At 43.5% G+C, this 20,227-nt stretch overlaps 1 protein-coding gene across 7 annotated transcripts in view; it reads right to left on the bottom strand.

Annotated features, from left to right (window-relative positions):
• Positions 1 to 20,227, bottom strand: part of ST3GAL3 (ST3 beta-galactoside alpha-2,3-sialyltransferase 3) — a gene marked incomplete at both ends in the record, with an annotated part of 141,435 nt that overhangs the window by 33,573 nt on the left and 87,635 nt on the right. For all 7 annotated transcript variants that reach the window (XM_079535611.1, XM_079535610.1, XM_079535606.1 and 4 more), the window contains 3 exons: positions 1,369 to 1,555; positions 4,777 to 4,872; positions 11,496 to 11,559. In XM_079535611.1, the coding sequence (XP_079391737.1) occupies positions 1,369 to 1,555; positions 4,777 to 4,872; positions 11,496 to 11,559 (347 nt within the window). The remainder of the gene's footprint in view (positions 1 to 1,368; positions 1,556 to 4,776; positions 4,873 to 11,495; positions 11,560 to 20,227) is intronic.

The following is a 20,227-nucleotide window of genomic DNA, read 5'->3' on the forward strand; positions in this document are numbered from 1 at the left end:
TCAATTGGATTTGAAGCAAACTAAACCACCCTTAGAACTATAGATCCCTAATGGTGCATTCAGGCAACAGAGCACTGATGCCATCAAGGTATTAAAATCCTTCCTTTGCCTAGAATGAAGAACAAGAGCATGACACAAACCACAAAGAAAACTTTTGACTCAATTGTTCATGCTACCAAATCCCACTGGTGCTTGCCCACAGGCTAACAGGTAACTTCTCCTGCCTGGTAATAGAAAAATAATTGGTGCCAGTGTGAGACAATAGTGAGTACGAGCCCTAAGACCATCTATATAACAGCTAAATAAAACTGTTTTCCCAAACTGTTTTCATTCTGCATAAGGCGAGCCGCCAAGCTCCTCTCTTTATCTCTAAACACACAATATAACATCTTATCCTCCAAACACTGATGGTTTGGTTATTTGTTGAGAAGTCATTAAAGAACATGTGAAAATAGAGAAATACAGTTTGTAAAAGAAGAATTATGGCCAAATAGAAGAGACTTATTCTGGACTTCATAACAACAGATACAGAGAAGCCACCCACTGAAAGAGAAGCCAGTCAACACAACCTGATTCCACTTTAGATGGGAGAATTATGGAGAACAGCACCAACAAGTAACAGGCCTATGGCACTAGAGAAGGGCACTAATGCAACTGATGGGGTCAAAATATTTACATAGGGGAAACAACGTCTTCTCCATTTCAGTGGTTTTAAAACATATGTGACATTGTTCTTCTAGATGGTATGTTAGGCAAACCGAAATTACGAATCTCAGTACAGCAACAAGTTAGCAATGCATAATGGCTGGTGCTCTTCAGGAGATCATATCACACCCATGGATTGTAGCCTTTTCAACACATCGTGCTGTTGCTGCCTCCTCCACCCATTCACTGCCATCACACTCTTACACCCAAAAGCCCATTTTCTTCTGTTGTCATTTTTGTCTTCCTTCCTCTGCTCTTAAATCCTACAGGTGCAAAAAATCACTGAATCATAGAATCACAAGCTTGGAAAGGACCTAGAAGATCATCTAGTCCAACCGTCCTCCCATTACCATTGCTACCAAATCCATGCAAAAGCTGTTCCTTTCATGTACTCTTTAAAATAAAAGTTCAATTCATTGTTCATACCACACACCGCATACTATTTAATGGAAAATCTCATCTGCGATGCAAGCTCAGGTTACAGAGAGTAGATGTATTTGTAAAACAGACTTAATTAAAACCAAAGTCCATGGATGTAAATCTGGGAAGGCACGCTGAGGAAACCTCCTCAAAGCAAAACGTGGCACATATGATTGGGATATAACATCTGCCCACCATTTCTCATTAGGTGACCTCCCCAGTGTCAGCTACCAGTGCTCTTACCACTTTCTCCTTGTAAACAATGTACTTCAGCCACTTGAAATCCTGCCATTTGAATCCCGCCAGAACAAACAGGGAATCCTTCTCATACTGCTCCATTTTCTGGATTGCACCTTCAGGATATGTGATCCGGAGAGTTGTTTTGCCACCCACATCTTTTTCAAACCCCTTCACTGGAGCTGAGTTCAGCCTGGAGGGAAGCAGAGAAGATGCTGTCACAGATCCCCATCACACACAACACACATCGATGATGCACACAGCTGCCATGGCTCCTGCAGTTCTTTGCTGTAAACATTTATACAACTTTACACTAACTGGCAACAGCTTAATTAAAAGCTATTTAAATTACTTGATTTAATACAATGTAAACCACTTTTGCACATCCACTCATGTGATTTAAATTGGATTGGAAGCTGTGCTGAAACAGGCTGCAGCTCTCTAGAACTTTAAGACAACAAATCGATCTCATACTCCTAACCTAGTGCAGAGCTTGTGCTCATCCCATCTGCAGCAAGACTAGGCAGGAACTCAGTTAGGTGATGCTTTTCAAAAGGAGGAACAATATCCAGCTGGTTTAATTCCCCATGCATAAGGCAAAGTGCCCTGCAACGCCAGCAGAAGGAAGAAGAAGGGCTGTGCTTGGGTAAGGTGCAGCAGCACCCTGCTCTCAGCAACTCGGAGGAGATGCTGCCACGGTACAGAACTCCTCTGTGCGTGCCAACCAGCCCATTCAACACCAGAAGCCCAAAGCTGAGGACATTTCAAGCATTTTGGAAAGCAAATCATGCTGACATCAAACAGCAGCCCCTGATGGGATAGCGCTGCCTGCTTGAATTATTACAGCTTTCTTGACTTGGGGTAGTTCAGTTCACTGGAAAGTGCTTACGGACTGCAGATTTTCTCATGTAGGAATGTTAACGAGGATCTGGATTTGTCTTTTTCAGCCCGGATAAGCATTTTAGGTGGGAAACATTTTAGTGGAGGAAGATCCTTACATAAAATCTGAAATTCAGTTCAGAACTAAAGAGGGTTAGCCGTTTTGCTGCTAGCCTTGCTAAATCTCCCCAAACTCAGAACCCCTACATTGTATCTAGACAGGAAACAAAACAAACCATTTCCCCCAAGTAAAATGAACTCCAGCAATGGGCCAGAAGGTGAGTTGCTGATGGAAGCTTAGCACTGAGCCCTGCTAATGAGCCAGCACCATCACACAGGGTCCATGCCCCTGGGGCAGAACTGGCAATTAAGCAAGAAAAGTTCTGGCTCAGAGACTAACGGAGGCACCAACATCACTATGTATCACCATGAGGTGAATCTCAGTCACAGGTTGCTGAGAGACACTTGTTTTTCCCCTCTGCAGTCTATTGTGAGGAGGCATCTCAACACATCAGAGCACTGGTAAGTACTGCAAGAAGCTCTTGCCAGGTAAAACAGCTGGGGGTAATATCTACACTGTAACACTTCATCAATAAAGCAGCAAGAAACTCACCTCAAGCTGTTCTAGGACTGTCAACGCTGATTTGATTCTCTTTACCACCAGATAAAAAAATTCTTGCTGCAACTAGTGCTCCTCACGTGGTAACATGCAATGCATTACGAATCTCCATATACTGCTGGATCACTCCTTTGTCCATAAAGGCATTACGTTTTTTTCCCCTCAAAATTCACCTCCTGGGTTCCAAAATCTGATTCTTCAAAGGAGCTTTGCAACCCATAAGAAAGGATGCTGTACAGAAAGGGCTTCCACAGGAGCAAGGAAAGCAGGTGGATACGTTTAAGAAGAAGTCTGCTCTCACCTCCTCCAGTCCCACTTCCAGCCACCTGGTTTCATTTAACCTTCATAGTTGACTTTTCTCTCCTTTATCCAACCTGCAACCAGTACAGGTGCTCAGCAGCCCTCTTATCCTCTCAGCTTGCAAATACTCAGATTTATTGACATGGGCAGAAAGAGTTGAATTTTTCATTTTGAAATTAAACAGTAGATATAAATTCTAGTGGGTGGCCTGGTAGAGACAGGTTGAAACTGTTCTCTTGTTGCTTTGTGAACAGCCTGAGCGCAAGAAGGGGCTGTAACTGAACATTAATTCAGCTCAAATCACTGCAAGTCACCAGACTATGACGAGCAGTACAAGCTCTTTGATAGCCACAAATAGCAGAATGAACTGAGGCTGTGAAAGTTCTGTCCTGTTCTGAGCAGCACTCGGCCTGTGCACAGCAATGCTGGGAAAACAACGGTTCACAGGAACAAAGGACTGAAAAGGACCTTCTTGGTCTTTGTCCAGAGTTGAGCAGGTATTTATTATGCTATGTTCTATTCATTCCTCACATGCACCGTGCAAAATTACTTCTTCTCTTTGCCTTAAATTCTTTCAGTAATCATTTTCTTTCTTCCACCTTAGCTAAGAATTTGCCATTTAGCACCACATCTCATGGTTGTCTAAAGTTCTGAGATCAGTTACATTCCCTTTGATATGAAATCAGTTATCTTACTGAGGAAAAATGACACCACCTTAGATTAAATTAAACCTTTTATAAACTCACACTGCAGTTTATCCCACTTTTCCTACTTTCCATCATAATATTTGGTTACTCACACTTCAGAACCTGCTCTAAAGCTCTGTGCTTTTCCCCAGTCAGACAAATGGGTCTGCAGCTCCCCAGAGTGCATCCCCCTCCCTCCCACACACACACTCTCTCACTCTCCATTAGTACAGGTATTATGTTTGTTAATCTCCAGTCACCCAGAACACCTCCCTGACCTGACAGATTAATTACTGTGAGTTACGACCAGACCTACGATTTCCCAGATCAGCACGTTTTTCAGGTGGTGACCCAAGTTCTCAGCAAAAGAAAAAAGTCCTAATTCCGACTGCAGTCGTCTCCACTTGATGCCACTCTGCTTCTGCTCCCTTGTTCAACATCATTACCCACAGTGAAACAGAGGCAAAGCATTCACAGCTTCCAAGGCACATCCTACTCCTGTTGCACCATTACTGGGTCCTCACTTGTGGAGGTTTACTGTGTCCTGAGATGCTATGTTGCACAGTTCCTAGTTCTTCCCCTCCTAACTGTGAGGCACTGGCGCAGGTTGCCTGGAGAGGTGGTGGGTGCCCCATCCCAAAAGACACTCAAGGTCAGGCTGGATGGGACTCTGAGCACCTGATGAAGCTATGGGTGTTCCTGTTCACTGCAGTGAATTTGGACCATTCAACCCTTTGGGGCCTTTTCCAACACAAACAATTCTATGCTTTGTAACTTTAACATTTATGTCTTCTATTTCCCTCATGTCAGTTAATACTTTTACACCATTGGATCTTGCCTCTAGTGCAGGTTAGACCTTCACCTGCATAGCATGTCAACTGACAGAGGAACTATATACGTGACAAGAAAACCGTGATGCCAAAGACTCACCTGACAACGACATCATAGTCATCAATTTTTAACCCCAATGACTTATTGGCAAGTACTCCACCATTTCCCACAATAATACATCGTCGGCAGCTGAGACTGTGGAGGAAGCACAGAGGGAAGAGATGACTTTTATAGCATGACTTCAAACACAGAGCTGCACATATTTAGTTTGCATCTATCTGAGAACTCCAGGAAACTTTTTTGGAATATGAAGGATTAAGGAGAGGACAGGGATACATTTGATCCCTATCTCACCCCATCAAGCCCAGGCATTACACGTGATAAACTGCTTTCAACACTTCCCCCAAGTGTGGTCTGATGAGATGGGCCATTGGGACGAGCATGTCTTCTCCCCAAAACCCCTGGTAGATTGGCTTGAATCTAACCCATCTGTTTAGTTAAACCTCCTCATTATTCACTTAGCACTGAAAAAACAATAAGGCAAAGGCTCGGTGAGGAAGTCCTCTTCCCAGCTAATCCTTGTCAGGTTATCTGGGCTGTGCTCACCTTGCTGAGTGCTTTTTTTGTCACTGTTCTCATGAGAACTCAAGCAATGGAAAAACACTAATGGACAGAAAAAGGACCTGCCCACGTCCTCTCCCCAGGAAGAAACGCATACATCGACAGAACGGGAAGGAAAATAACCTTAATTAACTGAGACACAGAAAGAGAAGGAAGAGAACGGTTTCTCGTGGAACCATGAGTCACAAGAACTCCGTGGCAGATGTTATAAAGTGATTTCGTTCTGAAGACAGGGAGAAGACTTCTTTCCAGCCATCTAATCCCAAACACAGCTGGCTCTTCTGGCACCGCGCCTCCAGCTCTGGTAGTTCACTGCAGGAATACGTGTCTGCACAACCTTCTTAGGAAAGGGTCCAAGGCAATCAGTTGCTTAGAGCAGATCTCTGCTGGGGGGCCGTCCTACCCCAGGCACAGCTGAATGGTCTCCTCCAGGCTGTCTCCTGGCCCCACTGAGATGTGTCTGAAGAGTCAGCATGAGGAAAGCTCTGCTGATGTGGGGTCTGTCTCAGCAGAGCGGGGCTGGAGAGCACTTGAAAGATTCAGCAAACCACTGAGGGTTACCCTGCTGACAGCCATTAGCTGGAGATCTGCACACAATTCACAGCGCAGCACCCAGAAAGCACTCAGGAACAGCTGTCTTTCCCAGAGAAAACACTTCCTCAAGAAGACAGACGCACGCCTGTGTCCCTAAGGGCCAAGGAAGTGGAGATGTTTGTGGTGATCAAATCCAACAGCAGAGGAAGAATTTTACAGATACTGGCACAGTTCTGGTGACAAGGAGAAAGCAGGGGCAAGGTCTGGTTCAGGAGGCATATTGTGGCAGGGAAGCAAGAGAATGAGCCTGTCCCAACAACAGGCACTTAGGTGACAAAGGGAACATTTTTGTCACAACCTGTAAGGAAAAGATGCTCCAAGAGGGAAAACAAAAACAGCTTGGTTCTGGACGGGTAAACTTTCAGATAAGAAAAGGCATGTTGGATGATTATGATAAGGAAGTTTCTCCTCCTGACCAACAGAGCACTGAGTGAAATACAGTAACTTCTTTCCCCAGCTGTCTCCAAGCCATGACTCGTCTTATTTTTAGTTTTTGATGAAAAATACCATGCTAAAATCTTAAAGCTACAAGTTACACACGCTCCCCTCTACCCACTTGCTTTCACCAATTTTGGATACAGATGTGTTTGTTCCAGCCTCAAACTACATGAGCACAGCCTTCTCTCGTCTGCTAAATTAAAGTACCATCTACTGTCAGCAGCCCCTTCCACATGTGCACGTGATGCTCCTCCTGACAGACTGCTGTGTGTAAACAACTGCCTGGAGGTGGATGAGCAGCCCTGGGTCGGACTGGTGAGCATTAGCTACACACGAGGGAAGCACCAGTTCCATCAGCTAAAGCTGTCCGAGCAGCCTCTCGTTATGGCCCCGTTCCCACACTGCACTTGTAGACTGATCAAAGCCCATCCTTAATTTTCTCTTGACCATACAAACTGAACCAAGTTCGTCCCATGCCTCATGCTATGGCAGCTCTCCTAGATCTTGAGTCACATTTGCACTACCTTTCCGAACTGCTTTCAGCTTCTCCCCAGACCTCTGAAGCACTGACTCTGGAACACCAGCATGCGGAGCTAACGCTGCTCAAAAACATCCCTTTTGTACAGAGATTTTATGTATATGTACATTGTTTCAGTGTTCCTTTTATAGTCACTGGTTGGCGGAACACAATTCTCATCTTGCAAGCAGACTCTGCGTCGTCACCTCTGCGATGCCTGATTTTTGGTTTGGCTCCAGTAAAGGAGCACTGCTCAGAAGAGAGCTCTACAGAAAGGTCGAGACTCACTCACTCCTCCTATTCCTCACAACCCCACTCTTTGGCTGCAGCAGATGTTTAGTGCAATTTCACGTTTCCTCCAGATCAGCCTTAGGCACTGGGAATACCTGCCAGCAGACTTGCATGGGAAGTTCACTAACGAATTAATTCTCAGCCCTGACAGTGATTTTTAGAAGCTGTGTGTCATATTCCATTCCTAGAAAGCTGATAGATCTACAAAGACATTGCATGGAACATAATGCTGGACAGAGATAAATAACTAATGCCTGTCTTTACAAAGGTTACCTTTATCTAGCTTCCAGCTTATCTAAAAAATATCCCACTTACATGAAAAGGTTTTATTTCCACAAAACCCAAGATAACCGACATCAATTATGCTGCCAGCCTAGCTCTGGTCTAGATCAAACTTTCCAGCATTTTTCCTACAAAACCAAGCTCATCAACATACTGTCACTCCATATCTCTTACATTTGCTGTCCTACTCAACATTCCAAGAAGGGTTAAAAAGCAAACAGTAATAATAAAGAGAACGCCTCATTTAACTCTTTAAATACTATCCAGGGCTTACTGATTTAAAAAGACATAATTGCCAATTAACATCTTCACAGTTACTAACTGAAAATATAGAACATATTTCATTGTCACTGCAGTACAGGACATCATTCTCTCTTTATTCATCGCTCTCCCCCTAGAACAGTAGGTTTAGTCTTTGATCTCCTAATGGCTTTACTTTTTTTTTTTCTTGAGAAGTGTTTTACACACTTTCCCTGCAATGCCAGCCATCTTGTAGGACAGTGAGAAGGTTATAATGCCACCCTATTATAGGTGAGAAATTGTGAGAGAGAAGCCTTGGGCAGGGAAGTGTCGGGCACCTGACTCCACATTCTGACCAGTAGTTTGGACACTTTGCATCAGTGCAGCTGAACTGCTGGCTCCAGGCAAGTTTCTGGCTAAAGAAACACACGGTGCAGGCAGCATCAGTTACATAGCTCAATGGTTTTCCTAAAAAGGTGTGCAAACACCTTTTGGTTTGCTCACATATCATGTCCATCCCATATGCCTTTTCCAGAACAGCTCATGTACTGAATCATCAAATGGAGCCCCTATTCCAATTTGCTACCCGGGTGGTATGAAGGAGGGTCATGGACTTTCTAGAGCAGAAAGGCATTCCCTAAAGCCCCAAGCTGGGAGCCGAAGCCAGATGTGCAGCCTCTGACACATGTGCTCAGAGCTTGAGTTCATCTATACCAAGACTAGGATTCACGTCAACATTCTGGAACAATACAGTACTGTAAGCACATGCATGCATCGTAGCCATTCTTGCCTCCCCTTCCTCCCTTGTCAGAGCACTTCAGGGATTTGTAAAAGGAAAAAAAACACAAAGCCTTCCTCTACGCAACTTTGGAACCAAATGCTTTGAGGAAAGATGTAACAGTAATTTAAAAAAAAAACAACCAAACAAAAACATCTTGAGGGCAACTGGTGCTTAGGGAGGCTTAGCATATGCCTGTCTGATCCGGCTGCTGCTTCTTCTACCAGTGCTATCAGCCTGGAGGGACACAGGCACTTCTGCTCCATCAAGTTCCTTCCTCGTTACTTCATATACTGCATTGGTAAATACTGTGTTATAAACTCAAATTTGCTGTTTTCCTTCTTTACCACCTGGAAGCAATACAAAATGGTCTGATTTTCCCCAGGAAAACTCAGAGCAGAGTTCCAACTACCATCGCAGAGACAACTGCAACTTTACCTACCTCCTGCCCTGGAGTAGAAGCATGACATCAAAAGCTCTACAACACAAAGGTGCCATAAGAAGGATGACATGGAGAATAACTAAGAAAGCAGGACATCACTTGCACTGTTACAGAAGCGAACTATAGCATTTGTTCACATGCCCTCCAGCTGCTGCAAGTTGTTAACAAAACCCTCTGCTCACAATGGAGGGATTAGTTGGAGTGAGTTGACAAAGCTGCTCTGGGATGATGAAAGGTGTACGCATACCCGGAAGGATTGAGTTTGCCTCATTTCGGCACCCAGTCGAGTACATTGTGTCAGGAAAGGTACATCAGGATGCCCTTTTGACACAGGGATAGTCAAACAAACAAGTTCACTTTCAGGGCTTCTAGGACATATGTGAAGTTAACATCTCAAAGGGATATTTTTGTGAAGGGGGACAGAAATGGAGAAGCTTGGGTGGGGACAAGACTGCAGGCTTGGTGTAGATCCCCCACCACACAGCCCTAATCCCCTCTTTCCTTCCTATGCTCTCACGCACTGCTCTGACCTCATCTCCCCTGCCTCTCCCACCCTTCCCCTGGGAAAGCTGCAGTCAGCATGTGGTTACACGAATGCTTGTTTCAATAGGTTCAGATGCACTCACCCTCCCCACCCATCCCTACTCCTCTGCCTCTCCGTGCTGCTGCTCCAGAGCTGTGCCTGAACAACTGTTCAGTGGGAGGGAAGCTCTGCAAATGAGGTGACTAAAATGACCTAGGTTAAGAGAAAAACTTACTTTAAAGCCTGCCCTCAGCCTAGGTATTAGGAAAACAATAGTTACTGGGAGAGTGGTCAGACACTGGAGCAGACTTCCTAGCAAGGTGGTTGATGTCCTGTGCTTATCTGTTCAAGAAGCATTCGCATAATGCCCTTAATAACATGCTTCAACTTTCAGTTAGCCATGAAGGGCTCAGGCAGGTGAACTCAATGATGTTTGTAGGTTGCTTGCAACAGAACTACTCTATCCTGAACATCAGCAGTACAAGGAGAGAGAAGGGAACAACAGAGCAGGTCACAGAAGGAAAGATAGCTTCTTATATTGTCTTTGCCAACAGAGAAAATGTTAATGCAACCCCATTCTAAAGAGAAGGTGAACTTGGAGCATCTTCCCTACTCCTAGAATCACCTTACTAAGCTCCAGAAAGCCTACATGTGGAGGGACTTGAAAGATTTGACCCCTTGTACATCACAGACTAGATACATCTAGTGGTATTGGACACGAAGATCTTCGTAACATTTGTTAATCTATGATTCTATTATCTCTCACCCAGCTCTGTCACAACAGAGCATTTTTTCAGCCCATAAATCAGGGCTGTTCCAGTTGCTGCAAAGAGAAGAGTAAAGGGTGAAGATGGAGACTTTCTCCTTGAATGGTGAGCAGTAAGGAAGCGACCCAAACCTCAGGCTCCTGCTCCCTGCACAGTGAAGCTGTATCAGAAAGAAACCGTTGGCTCTGTTTTGACCTTAAGATGGAAAAGCAGCTAGTCTTCCCTCAACAGTAGCTCTATCAACGCTTCTGAAATCCAAAATAGCAGATGCTCCTTGCTGCCAGGACTGTAAATTCATTAATGATCACACCAGCAGAACATTTTGGGAAGCATACCCAAATCTTCATTTGGCAAACTTCAAAGCAACCTAAATTAGCAGAGGGACTGCAAATAATAAGAATAAACTTTCAATACAAAGATGAACTCCCAACCATAACTACATTTGGCAAGATCTACAGTCCACATGAGAGCTATGGAAAGGCTGGAGAAACTCATGAACTTTGTCACATTGGGAGAAAGGCTGCTGGGCCAGGAAATAAAACGAGTGTGTTTAGAAAGCAGGAGCTGCACTGTTAGCCTGGGTTCAAGGAAGCACTGCTACTTGGAACAGAGCACTACAGGACTTTCAAAAGAGACTGTGCCCCAGTGAAAACCTATGACAGCTTCTGAAAGAAAGTACCTCCAACCCAGGATTTAGCACTAGACCAAAACTGCAGGGCAAAGAAACGAATGACAGAAAAAACAAGAATAGGAAAGACTAAAGGAATAATGCTGGGAAGTTGATCATAAACATGACAGTCTCAGAAGCAAGCTCTACCATAGGACTGAAGAATCAAAGGAACTTCTTCCAAAGGCATCAATCCAAATACCTCAGGACCCTGGAGTACTGCTATCGCATCCTGGCACAGGCTTGGACAATCACACATTCCTGCCTTAAGAGTAAGGAATTCTTGAAACATTTTGTTAAAACAAGCCAGATCCTTCTTTCCCTCTAAGAGGTTCTCGTGATCCTATTGCTTTGTCAGAAAGGCTGAAAAAGAATAATGTGTTTATAGAAAACTTGCTATTTACTTACTTGAAAAATAGTCAAGAGAGTGTATTGTGACACCATAGGAAACAAAAGATTAGGAAACAGTCAAAAGGTAAAGGCTTTTTCCCACTTGTGTTTGACTTAAAAGGCCTCTCACAGTTTACAGTTTACTGGAAAAAGTACTGCTTCCAGCTCCTGATCCACCTCCAAAGCACAGCCAATCTCTGGCAAAGTTTATTTAGGACATGGAAAATAACTGCTTCAATGGCTACTACTCTAAAAGGTCTCATCTTACCTGTCAAGAGCTGGAGTTAGACGGTAATCTTTGGTTGCTGACAGGATGGCTTTGATCAAATTATCTAGGGAGAAAGAAGAAGGCATTAGGAAGAAGTTCTCAGTTCTAACAGAAATGAAAAACAAAGTGATGTAAAGCATCTGAAGCAGTTACTTGGAGGAAACAAGGTTCATATCAGGAACAACAGCTTTTACTTGCGTGTACCTATTTTCTCTGAACAATGATCTTCACAAACTGTCTGTGAAGACATGATGGGCCAAGTTTTGATGTAATGCACGAGTGACTTGCACAGAGAGAGTGCCAGGAAACAGACACACTCCAGTTTAAGGCAGTGGTTTCACACCCACTTCCCTGGAATTGCAGTTCCACAAACACTTCAGCCATGCAAAGCCAACACCACTGTCAATGCCTGCTTTCATTCAAGCTTTTACACAGCTGAGCAGTGCACTGAATGTAGGGCCAGCAAATAGATATAGTATTTCTCTCAAATATAATTATTTTCAAATCAGGGATTTCATACGCTAGGTATAGGTTCTATGTATCTGGCAGCCATCAGTAAATTCTCTTCTATGAGTTCACAGTCCTCCTGAATTCATAGGGACCCATTCATTTTCTGATTTTGAATCTGGCTTCTCTTACCTTCAATTACACTGGAAAAGGCTGTGAACAATCAGTCCCCTTCCACTTTCCCTAAGAGACTACAAATTTCTCTCATATCCTCCCCCTACCGGTCAATTGGTTCAAAAGTGCTTAGGAAACAGCTAGTCAAAAGGAGTAAATAAGTCTAATTTCTTGAAAGATTAAAAATGACAAAGTACCATTGAAAAGACTGACATCAAGTCATTTTTTACAGTGAACATAAACGATTATTTTCCAGATAGACACTACTTATGGCATTTGGCACAGTTTGGGCATCTCTTTTAAGCAAGGACTTCTGTTCTTATGTACTAGTTATACTCTATTAGTCTGCAGAAACAGCAGGACAAGGGTGTAGGACAAACACGTAAGACTGAGGCAGCCAATGTGCCAAACAACTTGGAGCCTGACAAGAAATTGGTGAGACACAAGACAGACATAAAAAGGTGAAGAACAGAAAACCACAGACAGTTCCTCTCAATTTAGTGAATTTCTGACACGGCATTACTGACAGCCCCTGCCAACTGCTGCAAGCTGGGAGCCAGGGTTACTTTCAGAAGAAGGCAATATTCAGGAGTAGAATATGGAAAGAAAAATCTGTAGGGTAAAAGTCACTTCCTTCGCTAACAGAAACAGTTTTTGTTTTCCTGCATTTGAAGATTTCTTTCTGACGTTGACAACAAACTCCCTCTCCAACAGGAATGCTATTTCCCAAAGTCTTCTGCAACAGCAGTAGGTTGTCACGACCTCCAATGGCACGGCGCCACAGCCCTCTCCTTGGCCTGTCTCTTGCACTGACTCTTACTACATGGTATACATTACAGTGGTTATTTTCCCACACTCTCAGAAAAAAAGAGATCAAAAGATCCCAAGTCAAGGCTGCAACCTCCCATCTACCAAGCTTTTTTCCTGCCAGGTTTGGTCTACCATCCCACAGGTCAACACTCTGCACTTCTCAGAGGCCATCCTCTGTATCAAGAGCCACTAATGTGGTTTTTCTCTTCTTGCCAACTTATTAGAAATGCCTTCATAGCAAATGTTCAGTAATTAAATATGACTACTTTAGGACTGGATATGGCAGCATCTGGAATGGGGATGTTCCCCATTCCCATCACCCAGTGAGAAAAGACGAACAAACTAAACAAAATAGGACATTCAGATAAATAGCTAAGATAAAAATAGCTAAATGCGAGATACTTCCTCAGCAAACCCCACAGTCTAACAACTAATGGCATCCAAAGAGTTTTGGATGATGCACAAATCACAAGTGTTATCATTCAAAACTGCTGTCTGAAACTCAAAACAAGGTACTTCACTGCTGAGCGTTGGCTTGTGGCAGCCATGAAGGCTGCCCAGATGCCCTTAGTGCCAGCAAGGCACGGATGCAGACACGGTGCTGGCATATCTTCTCTTCTGGTTGGCACCGAGAGGAATGGAACACTGGTAGGTGTACAAGGTGTATGAGTGCACCAAGGAGGAGCCAGGAGGGGCCTGAGTATACATGTTGTCAGTACTACAAAAGATAAAAGATAAAAATTCTTCCTGTTACAAGCAACAGGTATGCGTGCACTCACCTCCTGCTTCCAGGGCCAAGGTACACAGCCAGCTGAGGTGTAACACAGTTCATTAGCTCAGACACATCCCCATTCAGGCAAGTCTCACTCTTTGAGAGACATTTCCCACCTGGAAACATTTCAGCTACTTCTGTTTGGTGCAGAACCCCAGCCAGCCCAGCAGACATGTCTCAGCAGCACAAGCCTGGAGAAGCAAAACTGGGGGGCATAGTGAAGAGATCAGAGGGGCTCAGAGAAGGGCCAGCTCTGACCCAGCAGAACTCACAGATGCCTCACTAAACACAACAGCAGTATCACTACACACATACTGTTCTTTCTATTCCTCCTGTGCAATTCAAGGCAGACACTGCCAGTACTAAACCTTTCCTCCAGCCTGTAGGAAAACAATGATAATAGAACCATAGGATCGTTTGAATTGGAAGGGACCTCTAAGGGTCATCTAGTCCCATTCCCCCACAGTGAACAGAGACATCTGCAGCTCCATCAGGTGCTCAGAGCCCCATCTAGCCTGACTTTCAGTGCACCCAGGGACAGGGCAGCCAGCACCTCTCTGGGCAACCTGTTACAATGCCTCACCAACCTCACTGTAAAAACTTTCTTCCTTATATATAATCTAAATCTCTTCTTTTAGTTTGAAACTATTTCCCCTTGTCCCTTCACAGCAGATCCTCCTAAAGAGTTTGCCCCCTTCTTTCTTGCAGCCCTCCTTTAGTTACTGACAGGCTGATCTCAGGTCTCCCTGAAGCCTTCTCTTCTCCAGGCTGAACAGCCTCAACTACTTCACCCTGTCCTCGTCAGGTATGTGTTCCATTCCTTGAATCATTATTGTGGCATTTCTGGTTAAAAGGGCAATGGCAGCATAGCCATCCTTAGTGCTACAAATGTTAGCCTTCCTGGAAGCAAAATGCATCTCAGCGTGGCTTCTCTCAGGATCAAAATCCCACATACAAGAACAAGCTAGATATTACAAGTGACATGAGCACGAATGCTTCAATTATTAGTATTTGTGTGATTTTTCCTATAAACATGGCTTTTAAGCCAATTTTTTTTTTGTATAGAAAGAGAAGTTAAAATAACACAAGCCATCCTCAGCTCTACATAGCAGCCTGCAAAGTGCGTTTCTTTCTCCTGCCCTGAGAAGCAGAGTGCGCTGCTTGGCAAGAAGAAATAAGGAGAACAAGGTACAAAAGAAGGGTTTCCCAGTTACCTTCCTGGGGCTCCCACCAGCACCAAGCCAGGTAAGAATCATTTTGTGTTCCTTCCAAATGAGTCAGTGGGGCATTGCTGTGTCCTTGCAGCTCCTTGGAGGGCATGCACAGTCACCAAAGCCTCCACTTTCTCCCAGTATTAAATAATGAACACATCACTGGGGCACGCAATCTATGACAGTTTTCCACAGCTAAAGTTTCTGTTTATTATACTTCTTCTCTTGTCATGGAGAATTTAGGTTACTGGGGACCGAGGGAGGTTATTTAACCCATTTGTCTATCAACCACTGTGCACGCACTATTACTATACAAACAGAGCCATAGGACTCTGCACATTTTCCTCCCATCTACAGGAGGAGTTGACCACGTTTATCTAAGAATCCTGAGTTATCATGACATATTCTATCAGCTTTTCTGTATAACAGCATAAGATTCAAAAGCAACTCAGGACTGCACGGTTTCTCTGAACTAAAGTACATCTTGACTTCAGGTTGACCCTGAAATTTTCAGACATTTGGAAAAACTAAAAGTAAATAGTTAGAAATTAGGCGGGCAGTGACCACACAGTGAGAGCCAGCCTAAGTCTGAATTCTATCATTTTTATCTGTTATTTATGTGGAAGAGTGGAAACCTTCACTGTAAATGTCAACAACACTTAGCACTGTTGTTTCTAATGCATAAGCCTCCTGCTAGTATCATTTAAAAAACCTGAGACCTTTCACTCCACAGAGTTTACTGTGGCCATCTCACAGGGCCTACTTTCTGCCTGCCCTAAAAGCAAGGATGCTGGACTGCTCTCAAATGGCCAAAAGAAGGGGCTGTAATGTTTCATAACTACCATGCCAGACACCTTCCTGTAAAATCAGCAAGTCTCCATACCCTTATTGCCACCAATAAGAACCCGAAGGGCATGGATTAGGGTCACGGAACAGCACGGATGGGAGATGGAGGAATGCTTTACAGAAGGATTTGCCATCCTGGCACCCATCATGAGGCCACAGACTCGGGTCCCACCACATACTCCGTCCCAGGAACACCCCATCCAGAACACGATTTGTATTTTAGAGAATCTGGGAACACCACAGGAATCAAAGAGAGTGAAATTCCTTGCAGCCATTCGTTCTATTGATCGGCTAACTTTGTGATGTCCATGCAAGAGAAAGCAGCAAAGGCTCCAGAACTTCGAAGCACACTGCTAACACGTGAACTGGCTCTCCAACACAGTTAGCTACAAACTGCAGGAATCTGTCCTCAGATCAGCTTTTGTATGTAAACACAAGGCAGTGTTTTCTTAAGGTTATAGCTGTGCCAGATTTAGGTGGTTTGCTTGACATGGACCTTAACAATAGAACTTAAAACCACCCCTGCTTCCAATATCACAATACTTCCATTGATGATTTTTAATCGTAGTAGAAGACACGTATTTAGTGTGGTATAGATACAAAATACAAAACAAAAGACAGAAAAAAAGCCTCCCTAACAATTTTAGGAAATCCTGGCATGTGGTAAATGTAAGCTCCAGAAAGCCCTTAAGGTCTTTTTTTATAACAAGATATAAATAAAATACATAACATTTGGACTCTTGATTTACATCGTAGTTTTAGAGCCTTCAGGGATTTTTTTTTTCCAAGCTTTTCTTCACAACCAAAAGTTTGTTTTTTTCAGAGTACAAGCTTAGTTCCCAACATAATCCCACGGCTCGGAAAGTTGGAACGTTAATTTAAAGAACAATTATGCCAGAAAATGGGCAACATTTTGCAATAGCCGCGCGTTAACCATTTTGAGCCATATTCAACTCTGACGTCTGGGTAGCAAGAAAGTCTGCACAAACACCCTCTAATCCATACCAAATGAAAGTGAACCTTGAAGGATTCATTAAGTGCTATCAAAAAGATACGAGGAAAAACAGAGATAGGTGTAAAAGTGGACTGTTCTTCCTTTCATTGCTGCATTGTTGATGCCACTTCTCAGGTGGACAAGCAACATCTTCAAGGCCAAAAACCTCCACAACAACTACTACAGCAATTTCTAATTTTCCCAAGCCTTGCAGAAGCATTACAATACAGCACTTAAAACAACCAGAAAGCACCTGCTCTTCCCTCTAAGAGGTAAAAGACAGAGATAACGTCCACTTCTCAATTGTACTTCAATACTGCTGAGAAGAACTTTACTTTGGAATCACCCAATTAACTGCAAATGTGGGGCTCAAGAACCCCCTCAAGCACCTTTTGCTTGTCAGTGGTTTGGAGAAGAGCTATTCCCTAAGCACATTCAACAACAGAGTACCCATTTTTTAATTGAAATAAGGGAGTTCACCAGAGGGTTATACTTTCCTCAAGAGACCTCGAGAGTGAAGGTTGATTTAACCTCAAAACCCTCAGGATTTCTTCCCTTTGCAGGCTTTATTCAGTAACAAAAAGATGGCCCTCTACCTCTTCTGAAACTTGAACATTCCTCCCGTCCCCACAACATCCCGTTTAATTTCTTGAGGCTATATAATCAGCTAGATTCCCTGGGGAAGCAGCAACATTTTTACAGATACATTCTCATGTGATAATGGCAACGATTACCAATATTGGCCAAGTGTAAAATTCTAGTGGGAAACAGTTCAGAATTCTGCTTCAATCAAACTCAAGAAGAAAATGCTGTGTTAATACTACTCAGAACAGAATTAACAGCTACGCATGCCTGTGCTTCTTGCTCAGTAGTTAAGAACACTTGGAAAATAAGAAAATGCTCACTGCAGGAAAACCATACATTCAACAGAGTGTAGGTAAGAAAATCAAGAGAAAGTTGGAGAATTAGAGCAGAAGACAGACATCTCACTATCAGGTGGATCCAGCCAAAAAGTAGGAAAGGCATCTGCATGCAGTACTTCAGCTTCTGCAAAGAGCCGGAAGGGCAGGTTGGGAAAGACCGATTTTCCAGATAGCTTTAGTTTGGGCCAGTTGTAAATTTCAGTCATGATGACCAAGCGAATATGTTTGCTCAAAGATAAAACACAGCTCACGCCAAGAAGGTTGAAGTGGAAGCCTCATGATATGAAGAGTTAATCACATGACATCCCTCCCTCTCCATACGGGGGAAAAAAGAAACAACAAAAAAAAAACCCAAAAGAAAATAATAATATTTCTTTCCCTGATAAAATTTCGATATGCCATTTTTGCACACTCAAAAACAACATTTTCACTGAAGATGAATGACCTCTTCCTCGAGAGACTAATGAAAGCACTGGTAAGCAGCACTGAACCATGGTTCTTCCCAACAGCATTCACACAAAGGAAAACATTCAAATAAAACCAAGCATGAGAACAATTAATCCTTGCACAACATATCTACTAGTTTTGGTGCTCTAGTAAACGTCCCTCCTCTATCAGATGAAAATATGAAGTCCACTGGCCTGTGCTGCATATTACAGTCAGTAAATCCGTAGCACTTCAAATACGTTCTTAATATTCTCATACTCCAACGGGGAAGAAACAGCTTCCTGGATTGCTGGTGAAAGCAAATTCTGAGCTGGTAACACGACAGCCGCTCCCTAAGAAATAAACATCACCTTCAAAACCAAACCAATGCAGGGCCAGCAAAGCTGCCTCTCTGCTTAAAACAATCTAGCAGGAACAAAGGTAGAAGACCTATAATTACTGCTATGCAACGACACCATTACTGACTGAAGGCACGAAGGAGATATTACACATCTCATGTTTGCTTAGTTTTTTAGTGTATGCTATGCCATATGTTTTCACTTAAGTTTAAAAAGCCCTGCAGCAACTCCCATCCTCATTACACAGAGATGATGCCAGATACTAGCTACTCTTTCTTATGAAAGCCCTTTATATTCCTTCAGCCACATGTACTGAGAAATTCTATTAATAGTCAGGTATTTCTCCAGCCTTGTTTGTTGTCCTTCTCCAAATAACTCTTTCCTTTTGCTTTAGCTACAGAGGTAAATTTGGGGAGGAGGCCCTCTGGGATAAATAAGCTCACTAACACTATAAACAATTTTCCATTGCTTATTCATTGACAAACTTAACCCTGAAAACCGTGCACTTGCCAGAGGAACTCTGCAACCATATGGACAGCCTGTGCGTATTCATACCTCCGTCAAAACCTTCCATGGAACTCATTTAACAGCTTGAGATTGTTGCAGTCTCCTTGTTCTTCAGAGGAAAAAAAAAAAAAAAAAAGCTGGAAGAACAGGCCTGGGGAGTGCTGGGAAAGAATCATTCCAAAAAAGCAAATGAGAGCCTTGCACATGGTGGAATGCGGGAGGCACTCCAACATTGCAGCCAGTTCTGAAACAATAGCCTGGGACACAGGAGGGTGCTTGGGGTTTGAGCTGTCCTCCGGGGGACATCTTACCATCCAGCTTTTAGAGTTCCAACTTCTTGTTACAGTTTGATCTTCTCAGCAGCTCTTAAAGCTGAGTAATTTCATGGCGTCTCTGAAGGATAGCCTTTATTTGGGTTGAATACATGCTAAGCAACAAACAAGCAGCAGCACAGCGTCCCACAAGCATCTCCTATCAAACTCCAGTTAGCAGAGTCCTTGCATTCACCACCAGGACAGAAAACACCCGCCTCTAATTCCTAATCCATTCAAAGGTTCAGGAGCTCACACAGGTGGGTGACCTTCCTGGGTAGGAAGACAAAATACATCCGCTCTCTTTTTTGGAGAAAGGGCAAGGACTTCACCTGGCTGTACAATGAGATCAACTGCTTTTGGGGCTCTTTTATTAATAGAAATGCAACCAAGCAGTCACAGAGGCACATCCTATTGTTGGTTCTGCCAAGTCACACAGCAGGAGAGTACAAAGCCCAACATGGCACTGGTAGGCTGAGTAGTAAAGTAAGTGCAGTCGAACGTGACAGTGGGCTGTTTAACAAAGCAATCATTCTTTGTCATTTAGAAAACCCTGATTTAGATTCCGAAGAACATCTTCACACATTCATAGCCAGCTGCAGAAGTCACAACTGTGTGAAATCCAGAGGCATCGTTTCACTAAAGGTCAACCAGATACTTGTAGAGATCGTTTTGGGGTTAAAAACTACAAGCAAATACATCACACTTGTTCAAAAAATATGACACATTTGCACACAGAGAGAGCAAGAGTTCCCAAAATGGGCTACAGACATCTGTGATGAATGAAATGATGCCTTAAATCTGCTGTATCGGCTCCCATACTGGGACAAGTTCTCAGCTCTGCTTCTGTCCCAAGTAGCTGGGGACTGCGATCAGGTAAGCAGGCCTTAATCTTGGGTGAACAGAGGGATTGGAGTCAACAAGAACTCTATGTCTATTTAAGACAAATGCT

This window comes from Tetrao urogallus (genome assembly GCF_951394365.1).
Source record: "Tetrao urogallus genome assembly, chromosome: 5".
Lineage (NCBI taxonomy): Eukaryota > Metazoa > Chordata > Aves > Galliformes > Phasianidae > Tetrao > Tetrao urogallus.